The following is a 21,760-nucleotide window of genomic DNA, read 5'->3' on the forward strand; positions in this document are numbered from 1 at the left end:
GCATGTTGAATAATATCCGGACCGAAGAGTGATCGTTCCCCAGTTTCTGACCAATTCAGAGGAGTTCGACACCTTCGCCCATACAATACTTCGAAAGGGGCCATCTTCAGACTAGCTTGATAGCTATTGTTGTAAGAGAACTCGGCATACGGGAGAGATTCCTCCCATTTCTTACCGAAAGAAATGACACAAGCTCGAAGCATGTCCTCGAGAATTTGGTTGACTCGTTCAACTTGTCCCTGGGATTGAGGATGAAATGCAGTGCTGAAGGACAGATGAGTCCCCATAGCCTTCTGAAAACTTTCCCAGAATTTTGAAGTGAACAAGCTGCCACGGTCCGAACTGATTACCAACGGAATACCGTGAAGTGAAACAACTCTTGACATATAAAGATCTGCCAGTTGACTAGCATTAATCATTTCCTTGACGGCCAGGAAATGTGCAACTTTGGACAGTCGATCAATGACGACAAGAATAGCATCATTACCTTTCTGAGATCTGGGAAAACCAGTGACGAAGGCCATTTCAACGTGGTACCATTTCCACTCGGGAATAGAGATAGGTTGCAGAGTTCCAGCAGGCTTTTGGTGTTCTGCTTTGATACGCCGGCATCTATCACATTCTGCCACATAGCGTGCAATGTCTTGTTTCATATTGGGCCACCAGAATCTTTGTCGGATGTCTTGGTACATCTTGGTACTACCCGGGTGGATAGACAGTGGTGTGTCATGAGCTTCTCCCATCACCTTCCGAGTCATCCTGAGATTTTCCTTCTTATTTGGGACGAATAGGCGACCCTTGAAATACAAGGCGCCACCTTCATCAACAGTGAAAAAGGAGGGCTTACCCTTTGCAATATAGCTCTTAATCCTATCGACATCATCATCAAAGTCTTGTATATTCTTTATGGAGCTCACAAGATCTGGTTCAACCACTAGGTTACTGAGGGAACCCTGATTAACAACACGAAGGTTCATCTTTTGACAATCTTCAGGAGGGGGAACAAGGTAACCCTGAGGAACAATGTGGAGGTTCAGCTTACGGAATTCCTCTTGTAGTCGATCGTGAACCTGATGAACCTGGAGGTGGTTGCAGTATGACTTGCGACTTAAGGCATCAGCCATTACGTCAGCCTTGCCAGGGGTATATGATATACTACAGTCAAAATCTGCTATACGCTCCATCCATCTTTGTTGACGCAGGTTCCGCTCCGGTTGAGTGAACAAGTACTTCAGACTTTGATGGTCGGTGTAGATTTCACAGCGATTACCGACAAGGTATTGTCGCCACTCCTTCAATGCATGAATGACTGCGGCAAGCTCGAGATCATGAACTGGGTAGTTCTCTTCATGAGCACGCAGTTGACGTGAAGCATAAGCGATCACCTTGCGATCCTGCATTAGGACACAACCTATTCCTTGACGAGAAGCATCACAGTATATGACGAAATCCCTTTTCGTATCTGGAGGAGCAAGTACTGGAGCGGACGTTAGTTTGTCCTTGAGCGCCTGGAAATTTTCCTGACATTTATCAGTCCATTCATACTTAACACCTTTGTGAAGCAGGTTGGTTAAGGGCTTCGCAATCTTGGAGAAGTTCTCGACGAATCGACGGCAATAGCTGGCGAGTCCGAGAAAACTTCTGACTTGCTTGACATTCTTCGGGGGAGTCCAGTCAAGAATAGCTTGAATTCGTTCGGGGTTGACCGCAATACCATCCTTGGAAATCACATGACCAAGGTAAGTCACTTCGTCTAGCCAGAACTCACATTTGGAATACTTCGCATAGAGTTTATGCTCCCGAAGCTTATCCAGTACAAGACGAAGATGCTCAGCATGCTCTTCTTTGTTCTTCGAAAACACCAGAATATCATCCAGATATACCACGACAAATTTGTCGAGGTAGTCCATGAATATATAATTCATCAGTCGAGAGAAGGTTGCCGGTGCATTGGTTAAGCCGAAGGACATGACGGTGTACTTGTATGATCCATATCGAGTAACGAAGGCGGTCTTTGGAATATCCTCCTTGCGAACACGTATCTGGTGGTATCCCAATCTCAAGTCGAGCTTAGAGAAAACGGTGGAACCAGCAAGTTGATCATACAAATCATTTATCTGAGGGAGAGGATATTTGTTTTGAATAGTGGCCTGGTTGATAGGACGATAGTCTTGGACCAATCGATTTGTCCCATCCTTCTTCTTAACAAAGAGAGAAGGTGTTCCCCAAGCAGAGGAACTCGGACGGATGAAACCCGGACGGAGCGAGTTGTCAATTTCTTGCTTAAGTTCAAGGAGTTCATGTGGTGGCATTTTATAAGGACGCTTGGCAATAGGAGTGGTACCGGGTACCAAGTCAATGACAAACTCGACAGCTCGAGCAGGGGGAATCCCCGGAAGTTCTTCTGGAAAGACATCTTGAAATTCTCAGACCACTGGTATGTTTTCAATCCCTTCCAGAGGCGACGCATTTAATGCATTCAAAGCATACAGTCGTGCCTCAGCATTACGGACGAGATGCGCATGGTAGCTTATTACTTCATCTGAAGGGTGTAGGAGGTGGACGGTCTTGGTGGCACAAACGATCGATGCCGTATGAGCTTTCAACCAGTCCATCCCCAATATGAGATCAATGTTGGATGACTTTAGTAGGATGGGGTTCGCAAGGAATTCTAATCCTTCAATTTCAACTAGAACATGGGGGCAAACCACAGAGGTTCGGCATTCGCCCCCAGGGGTGTTTACCACTATCGGGATGTTCATCTCTTCGCTCCTAATGTCATGCATGTATGCAAAATTTTCTGACATAAAGGAACGCGATGCTCCTGTATCAAACAATACAGAAGCAGGTACTGAGTTAACGAGAAGTGTACCCATCACGGTAGCAGGTTGGTCTTGAGCTTGACCCATATCAATGTTGTTGGCCTGACCACGAACACAAGCAGGCTTAGCGTTGAAGTTGCGGTTCTGGTTGTTGCCACTGCCAGTTGCGGGAAGTGTCAGCTGATTCGGATTCTGCCTGCAGTCTCTAGCACGGTGACCTGGACGGCCACACTTGAAGCACAGCCCGTCCTCAGGACGGGAAGGAGGAACTCGAGGTGGTGGAGCTGGAAGCCTCGGCTGCCTAGGTGGTGGAGGAGGCAGGCGAGGTGCAGCATAGGACGACCTCGGAGTAGGAGCAGGTGCATGGTACATGTTGTTGGGAATCCAGATCTTCCGCTTCTGTGCAGATGAGCCCGAAGATGAGCCCATGTCACGGTTGCGCTTGCTGCTATCTTTGTATTCCTGCAGACCAATCTCAACCTGAATAGCCTTGTTCACCAGGGTGGCGAAATCAGCATAGTCCTGAACGAGGAGTGTCAGCTTGATATCAGGGTGGAGGCCTTCACGGAACTTCTCCTGCCTGCGTGCATCAGTCGCAATGTCTTCTTCAGCATAGCGAGACAATTCCAGAAATTCCCGCTGATAAGCATCCACAGTCTTATTGCCCTGGACCAAGTTGCGGAACTCACACTTCTTCCGGTCCATGATTCCCTGGGGAATGTATCGAGCACGGAAAGCAGCCTTGAACTCTGCCCAAGTGATGATAGTTCCATCGGGCTGAGAGCGTCTGTGGCTGTCCCACCATTGTGCAGTGGGACCCTTCAGAAAGTAGGCGGCAAAGTTGACGTAGCTCGCCAGGGGCACATTGGCAGACTCCAGCTCATAGGAAATGTCACGGAGCCAGTCATCAGCATCTAGAGGCTGAGTTGAGCTGCGGTAGATCGCAGGGTTGAGACGGCAGAAGTCTTGCAGTGTCACGCCTTGTGGTTGGTTCATGTTCGGCCTTTGGAACTGATCCATGAGCCCTTGCATAAACTGGCGGTTCAGCTCAAACTGTTGGATCATCCCCGCCATATACTCAGGAGGCGGGGGTGGTGCATCGTTGGCAGGGCCACGCGGGCGGCCAGCTGGTCTAACCATCCTGTTAAATATTTAGCAGGGGTAGTTTAGCTTAAAGTAATTGCAAAGGCATCGCACGCGTTCATGAAGTAATTAAGCATTATGAAAGGGAAATGCGATAGATACTCCATAGTAGTTGAGTTCGACATACAGACCCATACATAAGTTCGATTACAGACTAACGATTACAAATTCGAAATTTGGCGATAGCCCGGACGCATTAGACGATACCCTGGACTCACTAGGCGGAGCGCAGGCACGCGGTGGAAGAGTACCACAACGAGATGTAGCGATAAGGCTACATCAACGTCGGAGAGGACGATCGAATCCTGGTAGCTGGCGGTGATAGAAGGTAGGGACAGGACCCTGTGTCCCGTTGTGACTCTGGTGACGGTACCGCATCCAGTCGAGCAGCTGAGGTCCAAGTGCAGGGGTTCTACCCCCAACATCAGTCCGCTCGAGAGCTGATGGTAGCTCTGTCCTGCTCGTCTCGCGGATGCGCATAGGTGGAACCCTCGGACAGTGTGATGGCTGCAGCTCTGTCAATGCATCGTAAAGACGAGCGCGCGTAGCATACAGCTCCACAGTCAGAGCTCGGAAAAGCACAATCCATTGCCTCAGTGTACTGCACCAGAACCCGCGCGTCGTAGCGACGCGTCACGTAGGGGGCGCAGACAGCGACGTAGGAACGGTCGCTGCGCTCCCGAGCGTCAGAAGCGTAGGCAGTGAGATCAGACCCAGTCTCGTCCCCAGCAGGAGCATGTGGGATGTATCTGAAAGGGCTCTCCTCCAGGTGAGGATACGCTCCACGGAGACGGGTGATGGCGATGTAGGCCGCATCATGGACGGCCATCTCGACCGACACTCCAATACCACAGAACACGTGGCGCTCGAGGGTCTCGCCGCCCCTCTGGTCAAAGATGCGAACCTCAGCCTGGTACTGGTACTGGTTATACTCGCGGAAATCCTCGAACACAGTGTACTCGGGGTACCAGCGATATCCCAGCCTGGTCAGGAGATCGACCAAAATGGTCGGGAACCCAGTCGTCTCAGTGGCCTCTGTCAGGCGCACGTGCTGTCTTGCGGGACGCATCTGAAAATAAGATTGACGGATGTCAATGACAGTGTGTGTAATACATATTCAGGAGAAAAAGAGTAGATAGTCCAGCGCTCCGGATGATTCGAGAACCTAATGTTAGAGTTAGTAAAATCTTTGACCCGAAAGAGAAGAGAAAGTAGAGCCCGGAGTATAGGAAAGGAGTAGGAGATACTAATACCACCCAATTGAGATGTGGGCCCGTAAGCCACAACATCAGTGTTAGTAAAGTTTTTCAAACACTAGACTCAACTTCGGCCAAGGAGTTGGAAAGGGGGCTACCTACAGGCAGTTGGCTCTGATACCAACTTGTGACGCCCTCGATTTAATCGTACGCCAATCATACACGCAAATGCGTACGATCAAACCCAAGGACTCACGGGAAGATACCACAACACAACTCTAGACACAAATAAAATAACATCAGCTTCATATTACAAGCCAGGGGCCTCGAGGGCTAGAATACGAAAGCTCGATAAACACACGAGTCAGCGGAAGCAACAAATATCTAAGTACAGACATAAAACATGGGGTGCCTTAGAGAAGGCTAGCACAAAAGATACAACGATCGAACGAGGCGAGGCCTCCTGCCTGGGAACCTCCTAACTACTCCTGATCATCAGCGGCCTCCACGTAGTAGTAGGCACCGTCGGGGTAGCAGTCATCGGCGGTGGGGACCTCCATCTCCTGGGCTCCATCATCTGGTCGCAGCAAAACGGATCAAGGGGACAAGGGGGAGCAAAGCAGCGGTGAGTACTCATCCAAAGTACTCGCAAGTCTTACATCAGAACTATTCTAATTATGCATCAGTATCAAAGAAGGGGGGTGTATATGTGGACTGACTGCAGCAATGCGAGAATAGAGAGAGAAGGCCTAGTCCTATCGAAGACTAGCATCTTCAGGGTCTTGCAGCAATAGACGAGAGTAGAACAGGGGGGTAACATTAATAGTCATATTGTTGCAGCAGTATTAAAGTGAGGTCACGCCTAAGGATCCTCCATCGACTCCCTGCGAGGAAGCAATCCCGAGGCAAACTAATTCCAGTTAAGTAACAATTGTAGTTGTAAAAGATCGGGGCACAACTCCAAGTCATCCTGTAACCGTGGACACGGCTATCCGAATAGTTAATTTTCATCCCCGCAGGGGTGCACCACATGTCCCGTCACGCTCGATAACACTCTGGCCGGACATACTTTTCTGGGTCCTGCCCGGCCTCGGAATATCGACACGTCGCAGCCCCACCTAAGACTAATCAGAGAGGCCAGCCCGCCGGTCTAACTCCTAAGCACAAAGGGTTTGTGGGCCCGGTTCCCCTTCACGCTCCTGCACGTGGCGTGGGCGGCCGACGTCAGTCCTAGCATCCCTTAATCACAAGCACGATGCATCTCGGGACCACTCGGGCGCGCGCCGCTACATTGCTGGCATCTGAAAAGCTTCGGCTGATACCGCGACGCCGAGTACCCATAATTCTTCCCGCGTAGCCGGTTAGTGCGAAAAGGTCTCCGACCAACCCAGATCAAATACCCAAATCCATTAGCATTTTAATTAGGCCACCAACACAATCTCACGGGAATCCACCCGTCTTACAACTAATCACCAATGATCCCAGTAACATGGTCGAGTAACTGTGTGGTTGTAACATCGGGGGGAATCCGAGGTATCACCCTCGTTGGATTCCGAACGATGTACCCGTCAAGGTGGGCTTAGAGGAATCACCCTCGGGGGTCCCACACGTGCGGGGTTGCACGACAGAGGCGTCATCGGGAATGGTGAAAGAGGAATCACCCTCGATAACCACGACCGACTAGCTATACTACCGAGATATCATCAGGAGTACTTAGCGAGGCGTCACCCTCGGTACCCGATAGTATCCCTATAGCGTCGTACAACGAAGGGGGTGTATGTGCTGTGTCGGGCCTGGCATCGTCGATCAGAGATCGAGATTGAAAAACAAGCGGGGCAACTGAACTACGGGGTCAGAGGGGATGACTGCTCCACCTATACTAAGCATATTTAAAGTACAGGACTGAAAGTAGCAGTTCATCAAAAATAGGCTATGCATCAGATATAGGAGCTAACTACAACAGTAGCCAAATACTAATGCAAGCAGTAGGAAGAAAAACATCGGCGATATAGGAATGATCAAGGGGGGTTTGCTTGCCTTGTTGCTCTGCGGCAAAGGACTGATCGGCAGGGTCGTAGATGTACCCGGCAGCAGCGTCAGTCTCGGGGTCTACCGGTAAGAAGAGGGGGAAGAAACAATAAATAATAGCACCGATGCAACACAAAGCATGACATGGAAAGATGCAGGCTAGACATGAGCTAACGCAGCAACATCCGTCATAGACGGGTCGGAAGAATATCTGACGATATTTCCCGGGTCTCGGGCTACTACCGGTTATACTGGAAACGATGGAAAAGTTCCATGTTTGCTACGCTAGGGACGCGTGACAAACGAATGGACCGTGTATCCGGGTTCGTCTCGATTTGCTGATCAACTTTCATGTTGAAATTATTTCGATCTGACTTACGGATTATTTAATATTAATTTTTAAAGTTTTATTCAAATATTAGGAATTAAAAACAGATTTAAATGATTTAATAGAAGGCTATTATGACATCAGCATGATGTCATGCTGACATCAATGGTTGACTGGTCAAACTGGCCAGTGGGTCCCCGTTGTCATAGACACGGGTTTTAATTAAGACTAAATATTAATTAATCAGATTAATTTAGTGGGGGACCCACGTGTCATTCTCTCATTAGGTTAATTAATTATTCTAATTAACAGATTAACTTATATATCTATTTAACTAATTCATTAACTCATTAATTAATTATTATATCTATTTATTCATTTATTTAATAAAACATATATTTTTATTATTTATATTAACTATCGCGTGGGGCCTCCGTGTCATAGACAGCGGGTGCGTTGGCCCCACCGGTAAGTGACCCTAGGCCAAAAACACATTTTTAATCACAAATACATAACCATACAAATGTCGTATTTCTCCACATGCCTATATACGCAAATACATACATAAATACGGGTATCAAATACATACATACATACATACGGAATACAACATTTGTTTTTTTTATTTTCTCTCAAAACTCTCATCTCCCTTTCTGTGTTAACAACTATAACACACAGGTTCTTTGCTAACTCCACATAGAAGAACCAAATGTTCAATCCTTCCTACCGGAGTCTACCATCGACGGATCGAAGCCTCGTTTGCCGGAACGGAACCGGGACGGCGAGGAGAACGACATGGTGGGAGGAGCCCGAGGAGGGGCTCACCGACGTTGACGGGAGGGGCCGGTGAAGCCGGAGTTCGCGGGAAGGGGCGGAGGAGACGGCGTGGAGGCGTTCCCGGAGGCGGTGATGATGATGCCGGTCACCGGAGAGGTCGTGACGGCGAGGGGGAGCCGGCCGGATCCGGCGAGGCAAAGAAGTCTCCCTGCCCGGTCCCTCCTGGACCGAGCGGGAGGAAGGCCGACGGGGGCGGGGTTGTAGGCCGGCGAGGTGGAGGGCCGAGGTGGCCGGGGCCCCTGCCGGCGGGGTGGAGGCCGGGGAGGCTCGCCGGCGGGAGGATGAGGCCGTGGGGGGGGAACTCGCCGGCGGGAGGAAGAGGCCGTGGGGGGGGGCTCGCCGGCGGGAAGGAGGAGGCCGTGGGGGCGACGGGGGAGCTCGCCGGCGGGAGGAGGCTCGGTCCCGATGGGAGGAGCGCAGGGAAGGGGGGACGAGCTCGGTCATGGGGAGGGATCTGGCGGTTGCGGGAGAGAGAGGAGGTTCCTCGTGGGGGGGAGGGCCTGGAACGAGGGAGAGGAGGCCTCTCGTGCGGGCGGGTGGGTGGCGAGGAGAGCCTCCCTGATGGCGGCGGCAGGGGAGGGAAAAGGGGGAGTGGGGGCGGTTGGGCTTAGGGTTTGGGGGGTTTTATACCTCCCCAATTAGGTGGGCTGGTGGGTCAATTTGGCCCAGTCGGGCTAGGGGGGGAGGGTCTGATTTCCTTTTTTTTAATTTCTTTTCTTTTCTTTCTTTCATTATTTATTTTACTATTTGATTTTTCTTCTTAAATACCCTTTTTTATATACTTATATTCTTTTGATATTTAACATGAATTTATAAAATACTTTTCTTTTGTTTTCAAATTTTGGATCCGGACAGACTTGAATCAACGCGGGTCTGAGATGGGAACTCGATGACGTGGCATCATTAGCGGTTGATCATTGTAGCTTAATTACAATAATTATTGTTGCAAAAGTCGAGGATGTCACAATCATGGCGGGCGGGTGATCAATCTGATCGCACACGAGGTCGGGGGCGCTGCTCGGTGATGATGAAGTCATCGTGGACGATAAAATAGGGTGGTGGAGCTGACCAAAAGGGCCGACGGGGAACGGCGTGCCCGGGGCAGCCGACGCCCGAGCGCAAAAGCCCAAGGCAGTCGACAAGGGGCGGCGGAGACCCGAGCCGAAAAGATCGAGCCGACAAGGTCGCCCGAGCCAGGAAGACGGTAAGCCCGAGACAGCCGGCAAACAGTGTCGGAGACGGTAGGTGATGCAGGATCGTAATTGGCGGTAGGGGTTCATCGTGCGGATCTGGATAAGTTTCCTACGGCCAGGGACTTCACGGACGCAGGAGGTGGCCATCTAACGCTACTCGCATACATTACAACAATTTTTTGCACGTATGCTGGCACTCAACTCCACTTTATACACTAAGCTAGTCTACCCATTTGTCTTCCCCATGTCCGGCAGCCCGCTCATCGGACTTCTGGGAGGTATATTCTTCCCCCGTATCTTCCGTATGTCCGGTTGTGCCGCTCATCGGAGTGGCAAAGAGGGTCCTTCAGCCGGAGGGGGCACCTTCGCTTCCGTGGAGCCCAGGCGGAGAGCCGACAATGGTCTAAGATAAATAACCGGATAGGTCGCCAGTTGTACAAGTCGGCGATGTGTCGGCGGTGGCCTTCCTAGGACCCAACCAATGGTGGCCTCCTGATTTCTACTTTACCTCGATGCTAGCGGCGGACGCGATGTCGTGGCCACCGACTCATTGATCTCCGCACATCTGGCTTCTTTCTCGGCTAGTAGGGGCGGTTACACATGCATTGACGGCGAATGGCGGGGTCGCAGTTATGGGAGGCGCGGTACGACACGGTGTTTTCCACGGTAGAGACGATGCACATGTCGTCGTGGTCCCCTCCCCTGCCTCCCCCCTGGTGCTAGCCTGGAGCAACTCGCCACTTCTCCGTGAGTTGGCTTGCAGCGGCGAGTTGCAGAACAACGCGTCGGCTTGGAGCGACAAATTGCTCCATCGGGCTAGGCGAGGAAGGTGAAGCAGCGAGCAACCTCGTTCATATTCGATGGGCTCGACGGGCCACCTAACCGACTTTTATGCCAGAGAACTGCTCTTCACGCTCGTGGATGACATCGTAAGGGTGGAGAACATAGTGGGAGGAAGAGATGGGGAGCGGCGGAGTGGTGTGATTCTTGCCCAGCGTCTGGCCTTATTTAAATAGCGGGACGGCAGGAGGAGCTTGTGGGACGTTGTGTTTAATGTGAGCTGACTCGTGAACGGTGTGTGGTCGGAGTAGATTTCTCTGCATTCACGTGGGTTTAATGGAGATGTTTGAATATGACGTGAAGGTGTGTTCAGCCGGGCATGCAACGGACGACGTCCTAGGTCGGTGCGTTGCTTCAGTGGCGAAGGAAGTGAGAGGTTGTGTTCTTCGTGAGACGTTTTCAATGTGGAGCAACATGATTGTGGTGGTGTCGGAAGGGAACGCGCGTGCTCGATGAAGGAAGGATTTTGTGTGGGCCATGGTGGTCACGAGCGGGCGTTGGCCTCCCGATTTCTACTTTACCTCGATGCTAGCGGTGGACGCGATGTCGTGGCCACCGACTCATTGATCTCCGCACATCTGGCTTCTTTCTCGGCTAGTAGGGCGGTTACACATGCATTGACGGCGAATGGCGGGGTCGCAGTTACGGGAGGCGCGGTACGACACGGTGTTGTCCACGGCAGAGACGATGCCCATGTCGTCGTGGTCCCCTCCCCTGCCTCCCCCCTGGTGTCGGCCTGGAGCAACTCGCCACTTCTCCGTGAGTTGTCTTGCAGCGGCGAGTTGCAGAACAACGCGCCGGCTTGGAGCGGCAAATTGCTCCATCGGGCTAGGCGAGGGAGGTGAAGCGGCGAGCAACCTCGCTCATATTCGGTGGGCTCGGCGGGCCACCCAACCGACTTTTATGCCAGAGAACTGCTCTTCACGCTCGTCGGATGACATCGTGAGGGTGGAGAACAAAGTGGGAGGAAGAGATGTGGAGTGGCGGAGTGGTGTGATTCTTGCCCGGCGTCTGGCCTTATTTAAATAGTGGGCCGGCAGGAGGAGCTTGTGGGACGTTGTGTTTAATGTGAGCTGACTCGTGAACGGTGTGTGGTCGGAGTAGATTTCTCTGCATTCACGTGGGTTTAATGGAGATGTTTGAATATGACGTGAAGGTGTGTTCAGCGGGGCATGCAACGGACGACGTCCTAGGTCGGTGCGCTGCTTCAGTGGCGAAGGAAGTGAGAGGTTGTGTTCTCCGTGGGACGTTTTCAATGTGGAGCAACATGAATGTGGTGATGTCGGAAGGGAACGCGCGTGGTCGAGGAAGGAAGGATTTTGGGTGGGCCACGGTGGTCACAAGCGGACGTTGGTGTTGTCCAGACCCTCCCCCCGAGACACACAAACACACACGTTTGTCTTCGATTTACAAGAAAAAGTACGCCTGAATCATCCTGCAGACTGATATGGACCCGTGTTGGATGGCACAACACGTCCGGCCCGTGCGGTACGAACGAATGTAGGTGGTTTGAAGGTCGTCCTTGAATTTATTTTAATATTTTCTATATACTACATATTACACATACATTTCTCGGTTGTAAGAGGTATTACATATAACATACAAAACTCATGTGGGATTAACTACCACTTATGATAGAATATATATTATATAATATTAGTGAGCTGAGCTTCAGCCGCTCATGTGAAAGTACAAAACCTCGTCACAAGTATATCTATTTAATTCGCGTCACAACATGATATACGGAGTACATAGTAGTAGCACCCAGGACTAAAGGATAACCAAGGAAAATAACATGCATGGATAGGTCGTTCCATACACATGGTGACGTGCAGGCCTGATCATTTCCATGCCCTTATCAACACAAATCGGACTAATGGAAGACTAACAAGGCCACGAAATCACGCAGTAGTAATTAAAAATTGCTGAAGAGATCCACGTCATCACACCACCCATTTCCAGCTCGAGCTAACATCATTATTAAACTGAAGCGTTAGTCAGGGAAGAAACAGTCTTGGAATGGCCAGCCATCGGATCGAGATCGATCATGAACCAACGGCTGTGGCACTAACCAATAGTCAAGATGGTGACATGGTGGTTAGTGTCTCACTGTCTAGAGATGAGTGTGAGTCGTCAATTTTAACCTTTAGTAGGACCGTGGAGAACTTCCTCTGAACCTAAATACTTATTGTTGAAAAAAACTAATATAAGTTCTTTCAACTATAAGTATCATGGTACAGAAGAAGTTGAAAGGTAGAGACATTTTCTATGCATATATATTGTTGTGGTTTGAAGTGAAAACTCTGATTTGCAACCAAAAGAAAGTGAAAACTCTGGATTTTGCATGTAATTATGGATTCTCTGCTCCATGCTATTCCCTCCGTTTCCAAATATAAGGTTTTTAGGAATTTTACTACGGACTACGTATGGATATATATAGACATATTTTAAAATGCAGATTCATCTATTTTGCTTCGTATGTAGTTTATAATAATACCTCTGAAAAGACTTATATTTAAGAACGAAGGAAGCAATAGAATTTTTAGCACGCAAGTTCAATCTTTCTAAAGTGAAAATAATAATCATAATTTTCTGATTTTTCCTAGCTACCATTTCTTTTATGAATTTGTACAAAGTTACCACGTTATGAACTCAACATCTCGTTAGGTACTTAATTAGCGGTCCCTTGATTATACTCCCTCTATACTGAAACATATGTCGCTGGAATAGCTAAACTCCAGCCTACTTCAATAACATATATTTCGGTACAGAGGGAATAGTTACTTACTGCTTTTGATTGTCTCAGAAAAAAGTTGCTGCTTTTGAAAAGTACAAAAAGAAATGGAAAAATATTATTTATTTGTGGGGTAAATAAACAGTAGTTCCTCCATTCCATAATGTAGGACATTTTTTGACAGTGTAGTAATGTCAAAAAAAAGTGGACAGAGCGAGTAGCAAATTAATACTCCAGATAGATATGTCACTTTTACATTGTGTTAGCTATATAGACAACACATTGTCCCAGTCTCAAACTAATAATTATAAAAGAAAAAAAGTAAACTGCAGGGATGATGCGCATGTGGAACGCACTTGAGTTAAATAAATTCGGCACAACAACCTACTAGCGTTTTTCCAATTTCAATGTTATTTGTTGCTAATGGAAAATACTATACTGCCCTTGCCGTTACAATCTGTTTACGGTGTAGTTTTTTTGTAGGGACTGTTTACGGTGTAGTTGTACCCCTCTGCATGAGCTGTTGTTTTTCAATGTACTAGAAGTAGTTTGTTACTTTTATATATTTCTTCTCAGACGAAAGTTGACAACGTATGAATAAATCGCAAGGAACAAGGTCAGTTTGGTCTTTTCTATTAGCAATTAGCAAGTGGTGCAAACCTACAAGGATATAATAAGCATCATCGGCCGGAGCCTCATGAGACATGACAAAGCCTCCCTGGTGGCAGCTGGTGCAAGAAATAGCTCACGTTCATAGCGCCAGCACTAGAAGAAACCGATGAAGCTGTTCGCGTTCGTCAGGCGCGCTCGCCGGACATCGGCAGCGGCGACGATGACAGTGGAGCCGGTTCCGGTGCCGGTGGCGCCTGTGTCCGCTGCGGAGAAGCGGCGGCGGAGGCCTTCGTCGTCGGGATCGGCGTCCTGGAAGCCGACGCTGGTCGCCATCTCCGAGGACGCTGCGGTGGCCGCCGCCAAGGCCGATGCCGGAAAGGCCAAGGGCAAGGTGAAAGTGAAGCCGGCGGCGGCCAAGGCCAAGGCGAGGCCGTCGCCTCGCTCGCTCCAGCCTGACTACGACGACTTCCGGTAAGTTCAGTTCCGTGCCGTCTCTGCGTGCGTACATGTATGAGGCGTCAGGTTTGCGCGCGTGCCGGTAGAAGGCCACAGCCGTTGGATCCCGCTGGATAGGGAGAGGAGTGATCATCCGACGTGTGCGTTGACTTTGTATTAGCCTGTGTGCGCGGCCAGGCTCCTCCGGCGAGGCTGGAACGCCATTGGATAGACCAGACGTTGCTTTAGCCATGAAGGCGTGGTTCCAAAACATTTCAAAGTTGTTTTAGCCGTGAAGTAAATTTCTAACATTTCAGTTCTTTGGGCTTTTTCTTCCCGATGCTTCTGATTTCAGTTAAACCAAGATGGTACAATTTCTGCTTTAAGTTTACTTCAAAGGTTAAGAAAAGGAAATTGCGAGAAAAAACTTTCGATGTATTTATCAAAACAGCGTGACGAACACAAAGAGAACAAAAAAGAATAAAAATTACAGTAGACGGCCTAGCGACCACTACAATCCTTTCTAACCAGTCAGTTGAACAAAACTGTTAAAGAATAAATTATCTCTTGGCTTTGGCTCGATCGAACTCATGCATTGCTGAGATGTTTTGACCGAAAATTAAATATCCTGGTACTTACTGAAATGATAAAAGAAAATCCTTCGATTTTGGTGAAATTTTTTGAAGAACGAGAAAGCTATGTGGGCCACGGCTGCTTCTAACAGATAATCATATAGTCATTATATAAGCGTATGTGGCGATAGTCCATACCGTAAGCAGTTTTGTCAATAGCTTGGTTTGCTGTAAAGCGTGATCTTGATGATCAACTTGCTTGGAAGCAGGACGTACAGATAAGGGTTAGTTGGTGGGTCAGCTGTTTGGCACCTAATTTCAGTTGCAACTCGCAGAAAGTTGACTTGGGATGGATGGTTGATGGGGTCACAAGCGAAACTTGTGTCCAGTCAATAATATGCTGCTTTTCGATCGTCAACTAGCTTACATATGCGGTTGATTTGAGCTGCCCGTGCTGTTCTTCTGGCTATGCACAACGTACGGTATGGGCACCCACTTTACTTCGACCCATATATCACTTGTCGTTCAAACGGATGTATCTAACTTCATGGATCAGAGAGTAGCATATTACCAGTCAAATCTTATCTGTTGGAAAAGATTGCAGTAACAAAGCCAAGAATTAGGAATTACTAGTGGGAAATTATGTCTGAAACTGTTCTATGGTCATTCAGCAGACTACTACTAGAATGGACCGTCCTAAAAAAAATCTATGAACATCTGGAACTGCATGGACCACCGTGTGCCCTGCCAGTGGAATCTCCATCGATCCCTAGACAATCTCACCACTCACCAGTCACCACCCCTATTGTTGGTGCATGTGTCGGACGGAGACGTACTCTTGCTTTATCGTTATTAGTCAAAAAAAAAACACGAGCTGCACTGGCCGGTCAAGTGAGCATGTGAAGCTGATGCTAGTGCTACTTGCGCTTCAGAACGGAAAGGGTCTACAGTAGTACTGTACTAGTTTAGTGGTACAGCACGGAAGTTTAGGCCCTGTTTGCTTTCAATAAGTCATCTGACTTATAAGTCGGGTGAATTAAAACCAGTGATTTATAAGTCACGTCTGTTTGGTTGTCATCTGACTTATAAGTCACATTTTCATGCAAAAGTGGGTGACTTATAAGTTTTAAGTTGGGGTGGAGCAACTTATGACTTATAAGTTGGGGTGACTTATAAGTTGGGTCTGTTTGGTAAAATAAGTCACTTTTTGCACTTTTCAACTTATAAGTTGGTGACTTATTTGAAACCAAACAAGGCCTTACTACGTGGTGCATTTCAAGCAGGACCTCCAACTGCTTTCGGTATTCCTTGTGTCCCTAAAACTGACCCAGATTATTGTCTCTCTTACCTGCAGGCGCTTCAGGGCACCCACGGTGCTGCCGGCGTTCGCGCCCACGGCGTTCCTGTTCTGAGCGAGCGAGAGCTCCCTCGCTGTTGTGGTGTGCCGTGATGGCCTGATGGGAGTGGCAAATGGCAGCGTGGTGGTCTGACCATGAACCCTCTCCGCTTTGTGCTTTGTGTGCCCAATATGAGCTCGTAAAGCTGATGCTTCTATGATTCCCAGTGTTGGTTTCTCATGTGAATATCTATGTCTATTGTTTTGGCTTCCATCCAACTCGCGTTGCGCCTCTCCGTTTAGATCGTTTTCCGAGTTTGATGATGGGCTGATGGCATTGACAAAAGCAGTACTTCCAGACAGTTTCCGAAGATAGGATAGCAGGATCGACGTTGAAATCCCACTGTACTTTGCAACATTCAGGTCATTCATCCCTGTGAGACTCTCCCTGTGATCAGCAATATAGAGGGCAAATAAAATAAGCAAATCATGAGAGAATTGCACAATCAGACTCACTGGTGACAGGCCATTCACTCATAATTAACTTTGTTGATGAATTCATTTTGGTAAGAGGGTGTAAACACCCTAATCTGGCAACATCGTAAAACAAGCACGCCAGAATCCATACACGGCAAGCCCAATTATGGCGATACAATGCCTCAAAAAAAAAACTATGGCAATACAAGTGTAGCAATTATTCCCCATCCCCAGCTTATATCACAGGCGGGTAACAGGCTGATGAATAGAAAGTTTATAAATTCTCATCTCCTGTTATCAAGAGAGGAAATGGGCCACCAACTTACAAGAGGAACATTTGTTTGCTAAAAATGAGACTAGCGCCCCTCCTGCACCGCACAATTCGACTTCCCCATGCTGGAACAACTGAACAAGGCTGTAATGTAAAGCAGTGAGTGTGCTTCAGGATGGCCATGACATTTGAACCGTGTCATCACGGGATCATAGTGTATGTTCGCCACAGGATCAGTATCCGTTAATCTTTCGCTGTGAAGATCCAGAGTGCAATGCCCCATTGTCAGTGAGCCTTGAAAAGCCAACCTGATCCCTAGCCCCTGGGCTCGGGGGAACTCTTGGACTGGTCAGGCGAGACTGCGGCACAGTATCAGACATGGACTTGGAGAAGGCCTGGGCAAGCTCCAAGGCAGTCGCTGCTTTCCCAAACCGAGGTGCAGTAACCTCAGGCTTTGGTGGCTCCACTGGTTTACGCCAGGTTTCAGGCTCTGGGCGTTGTTGTTCAGGCTGCTTTTCCACATCTCTAGCAACCTTCCTGTTCTCCTCACGTCGTGTAGGCCTGTATCCATCAACCCTGTCTGTATCCCGCCTGTAATCTTTTCTATCAGCATTCCTTGGGCCTCTGTGACCAACTGGAAAACTCTCAGCCTTTTCGCCTGAAGGGTTAGTGGTCATAGCTTCAACCTTCTGCTCGACCTTTGCAAACTCATTTTTTGACCTAGATAAACACATGGGTTATTAGTAAATGCGACACGTGTTCAACTTGACACAGAAAAGTAAACAGCACCACAAGAAAGAACATTCACCACTACTTAGGGAAAAAGTGCATAACAGGTAAATTATACGGCAGTGTGCTACTGAAAAGTGAAAATTAACAGATAAGCCGGGTAACAATGAAAAGAATCATAATCAATATCCTTCCTCGACACTCCAAATAAACTTGTGACTAATTATAGCAGTATAAGAATACGGCAGAATCTGATTTCTAGCTTCGAATCTAGCTTCCGGGACCTAAGCAAGTTAAATATACAGGCCTTATAGAAACAATGTCAAGGAAAGTGTCGTACCAGCATACGGTAACTTTTACTATCTTAAGAGTCAAGGCCCCCCTAGCAGTCCATCACTAATTCTGTAACTGTAGCCAAAACACACATGCATCTTGGCTCTCATTGCAGCTAGCTGTTCCAGCACTTCCACACTGTCACTGTGGTGGGAACATATACTATGGTACACATGTAATTTCCAACCTAAATTTAACACAGCTACTCCCTCCGGTCCATATTACTTGTCTTAGATTTGTCTAGATACGGATGTGTCTAGACATGCTTTAGTGTTAGACTGGCATAATACACTGGAACCCAACAAGTATGATTGGCTGGCTGTGGCAGCACAAGGTTAGCTAGGTAACAGCAGCAGTTCAATTGGCATCTTCCAGAAAACAATCAAAATTACATAATATATAATATAGCAAGGTGGTTAAAGAATCTTGATCACACATTCAAGATGAATAACATAATAGCCATGCTTTGACTGCAAAAGGCTAGTATTAATGTCAACCCAAAAACTCTACAGTAAATTGGTCCATGCCTAAAAGGACTACATGTTAACTACCTGCCAACTGGAGAGGTGTTCTCAAGGTCACTTGCCAAAGCATCCACACCACGATCTCTGAGAACCTGAGTTCATAAAACAATCAGCTGCTCAATCAGTTGGAATGAAAAAATAAACATAAAATAACACACCACTAAAGCCACATGAGTAGTAGGATGTAAGAAAGCAAATGCACATACTTGTTCCCGGGGCCGAGCACCACCAAAGAGGGATGGCCTAATAGATTGGACAACAAACTAAGTTATATACAACAAAAAGAATAATCATAATAACATTAACAGTGATTGCAAAAACTACAGTAAGGTAGTGACAAAATACTTCTCTACCAGTAAATGAACCAGGCATTGAATACGATTCTTATCAAACAAATTAAAGTAGAATGTTTGCGTTGACAAATTCAGCACCAGTACACAGTGCCAAAACAATGATTCTAAACATTCTCAGAAATAAGGGATGGGTCTGTTGTAAACAAATTACAGAAAATAGCACTAAGGTACCATTCTACTATTACAGACAGTCATATATCAAACATAAATACTTCTCCATATCTGATGACCTTGTGGTTCTACAATCCAAAACAGGACTACGGTGAGATCAAGGTGATCGGCACAAAATATGTACCATTAAAATAAATTAAAGAATCTACATTGATAAACTCATCCGCATGGTATTAAATGTTTAAAGATCACTCATTCCAGATACAGGATGCAATAAGGAAGTAGAGGAAGTAGTTTCCAAGCAGAAAAACACCTTGATCGGCACTAGCTGATGATATTAACTAGGCCTTCAAATGCAAGACATGTGTGCCTGTCTTGTGCTCTTTGGGTAAGCACGAGCTACATGCTAACTGTAAAAAAAAGGGAGACATGGCCTAGAGTATATTGGGTGTTATTTTGATCTGCCTACCAGGAAAATCCGAAACAATGTAAATACACATTCATAGTTAGAATACACGTAGTGCAAACAAACAGAGCAGACCAATTCCACATCTAAGTCGCGCCTATTCGACATTAATTGTAGATCAATTAACAGGAATAGTAAATATGGTGTTGGTACAAGATGGAATATAACACATACTTGAGCAGGTTAAAGTGTATTGTACTGATGACAATGACAGCACGTGATATATATGAGCCAATTTACAGCAAGCAACAAATGATCAGGTTAAAATATAAGAATATTTTGCGAAGCAAATAGGTAAGTTACAACAACAAAATGGAAAGCTAAACACTGCATACCTCTCCTTCGCAGCACTTTCACCAGACTGACCCACTGTATTAGAGCGAGGTTTCAGATTCAGCCGTGGTCGCTCCACGGTTGCCCTGCTTTCAGCATCTGCCCCTGCCACTCCCATTTTAGCTACGATCACATTCTGGCGCACTTCATGAACAACCTCAACCTGCATGACACTCGCTATCACAGGGACCGGAAGGACCTATAGAATTGTTATACAAACCACCAAGGAAAAAGATTAAATTTTCACTATGTCATAGTGACCCTAATGACATCAAACTAGCTAACAAGAAATACATAATGCAATCATTTGTAGCTTCGCGTGAAGATATCTCCTACTCCCTCCATTCCTAAATATAAGTCTTTTTAGAGATTTCACTAGAAGACCACATACGAAGCAAAATGAGTGAATCTACACTCTAAAGTATGTCTATATACATCCGTATGTAGTCTCCTAGTGAAACCTCTAAGAGGACTTATATTTAGGAACGGAGGGAGTATATGGTTTGCAAACTCCAGTTGAATAACCAACAGTGATCGATTATTATTGCGACAATTTTACTTGATGCAATGCATGCGATTTCAATTTGCAATCAGATCAACTAGGAAGAAAGGTGTCACCAAGCAAGACTAAAGGGCCGCCTTCTAGAGAAGTAAAGATCAGCATAGAGCTCGGAAAGAACAGATGTAGTCACCTGCTTCTCTTCAACATAGGTAGGTGATGGTGCAGGGGATTCGATTGGCTTGGAACGAGGAAGCAGCTTCAGCTTGGGTCTCTCTGGGACCTCTCCGATTTTCCCTTCCCCAACCCTGCCTTCATGCGATGCAGGCCTCACTGGTTCCACACCCTTCTCCATGGCAACGTCCAGCCCTCTTAATCCAACTGACCTTGGCCTCTCCATGGCACCGTCCAGCTCTCTGACAGCCAACGCCCTTGGCCTCTCAATGGCACTGTCGAACCCTCTCGTTCCAACTAACCCTGGCCTCTCCATCTCAGGCGGGACCACCTGAGTCTCCAGCACTGGTGCCGACACGGACGCGGGCGGGGAGGAGGGCTTCGACAAATGCCACCTACCGGAGATTACCTTCTCCACAGCGCTCGCCTGCGCGATGCGCGTCGCCGACCAGATCTGACCGCTGCTGGCGGCAGGAACAACCGGCGGCGCGGCTGGAGCGACCTCCCTCTTCGCACCCCAGGCGTTACCCGGTCCAGATCTAGCGGGGGCCACCGCCGGCACGGAGGGGAACGACGGGGGCGACGGCGCAGGGCGGCGAGGCGCGGCCAGCTCGAAGGGCGTGCGCTCGTCCTCGTCGAAGTGGCGGCCGATGCGGGAGGGATTGGTGAGGAAGGAAGGAACAGCGGCAGCAGCCGCCGCTGCGGAGGAAGCGGCGGGAGTGCGCGGGCGCGCGGATGCAGTCGAAGAGGCGGACGGAGCGGCCGTGGGGCGATCGGGTGGTCGTGCGGAGCTGCGAAAACGGGAGCAATCCGTCAGCTACAGCACGGAGAGGGGTCGTCGATGGGGTTAGGGTTTGGGGCACTTACACGCCAGGGGCGGAAGGGAGAGGGAGCTCGGAGGGGATGGAGCCGCCGTGGAAGTCCTTGAGCGTCATCGTCGTCACCGCCTTCTTCTTCGACATGGCTGCGGACGACGTCGGGCCAGCCGGCGCCGGAGATGGACGGCTGCTGCCTCTCTCCGAACGGAGGTGCGCTCGATCGGGGCCCGACGCCTCAAGCTTTCCAGGTCCAAGTTTGTGTAGCGCTTCCTGTGGGAGGGAAGTGTTTGATGGGCTGGGTTGGGAATTTTGCACTTTGGCGCTCCATCATTTGGGTAACTCGCGTCTTTACTATCTTCTTTACTATTAAAGGAGGATCTGCCGTCGTCGTGATGGTTCAACCTCGTTCCACCTCCCCCTTCCATCGCTACCTTCCACTCACGTACTACCATCGATTTTTTTTCTTTCAGTTACCCTCCGAAAGATAACCGCAACCCCGCGAAGGCAATAACACACGTCACACGCGCCGCTCTCTAATCGACCCCCTCGCCCAACAGAAAAGAAAAATCGTCCCACCCTCACGTCGGGCAAGGCAT

The 21,760-nt window shown here is 48.3% G+C and overlaps 2 protein-coding genes across 3 annotated transcripts; one reads left to right on the forward strand and one right to left on the reverse strand.

Annotated features, from left to right (window-relative positions):
* The first annotated feature begins 13,798 nt into the window (after positions 1 to 13,798).
* Positions 13,799 to 16,753, forward strand: LOC123425785. Its single transcript, XM_045109510.1, has 2 exons — positions 13,799 to 14,204; positions 16,095 to 16,753. Exons 1-2 carry the CDS (start codon positions 13,900 to 13,902, stop codon positions 16,150 to 16,152), a joined length of 363 nt encoding a protein of 120 aa, XP_044965445.1. The 5' UTR covers positions 13,799 to 13,899; the 3' UTR covers positions 16,153 to 16,753.
* LOC123425784 (translation initiation factor IF-2) lies at positions 16,606 to 21,446 on the reverse strand. 2 transcript variants are annotated; one of them, XM_045109509.1, is made up of 6 exons: positions 21,214 to 21,446; positions 20,366 to 21,137; positions 19,676 to 19,836; positions 18,617 to 18,653; positions 18,438 to 18,502; positions 16,606 to 17,544 (listed from the first exon to the last, which is right to left on the reverse strand). In XM_045109509.1, the coding sequence occupies exons 1-6, from the start codon at positions 21,306 to 21,308 to the stop codon at positions 17,058 to 17,060; spliced, it is 1,617 nt and encodes a 538-aa protein (XP_044965444.1). In that variant the 5' UTR covers positions 21,309 to 21,446; the 3' UTR covers positions 16,606 to 17,057. The 2 variants fall into 2 exon arrangements, with proteins under 2 accessions (XP_044965444.1, XP_044965443.1); XM_045109508.1 differs by having other exon boundaries at positions 19,676 to 19,872; positions 21,214 to 21,445.
* Positions 21,447 to 21,760: the final 314 nt, after the last annotated feature.

This window comes from Hordeum vulgare, chromosome 2H, assembly GCF_904849725.1.
Source record: "Hordeum vulgare subsp. vulgare chromosome 2H, MorexV3_pseudomolecules_assembly, whole genome shotgun sequence".
Classification (NCBI taxonomy): Eukaryota; Viridiplantae; Streptophyta; class Magnoliopsida; order Poales; family Poaceae; genus Hordeum; species Hordeum vulgare.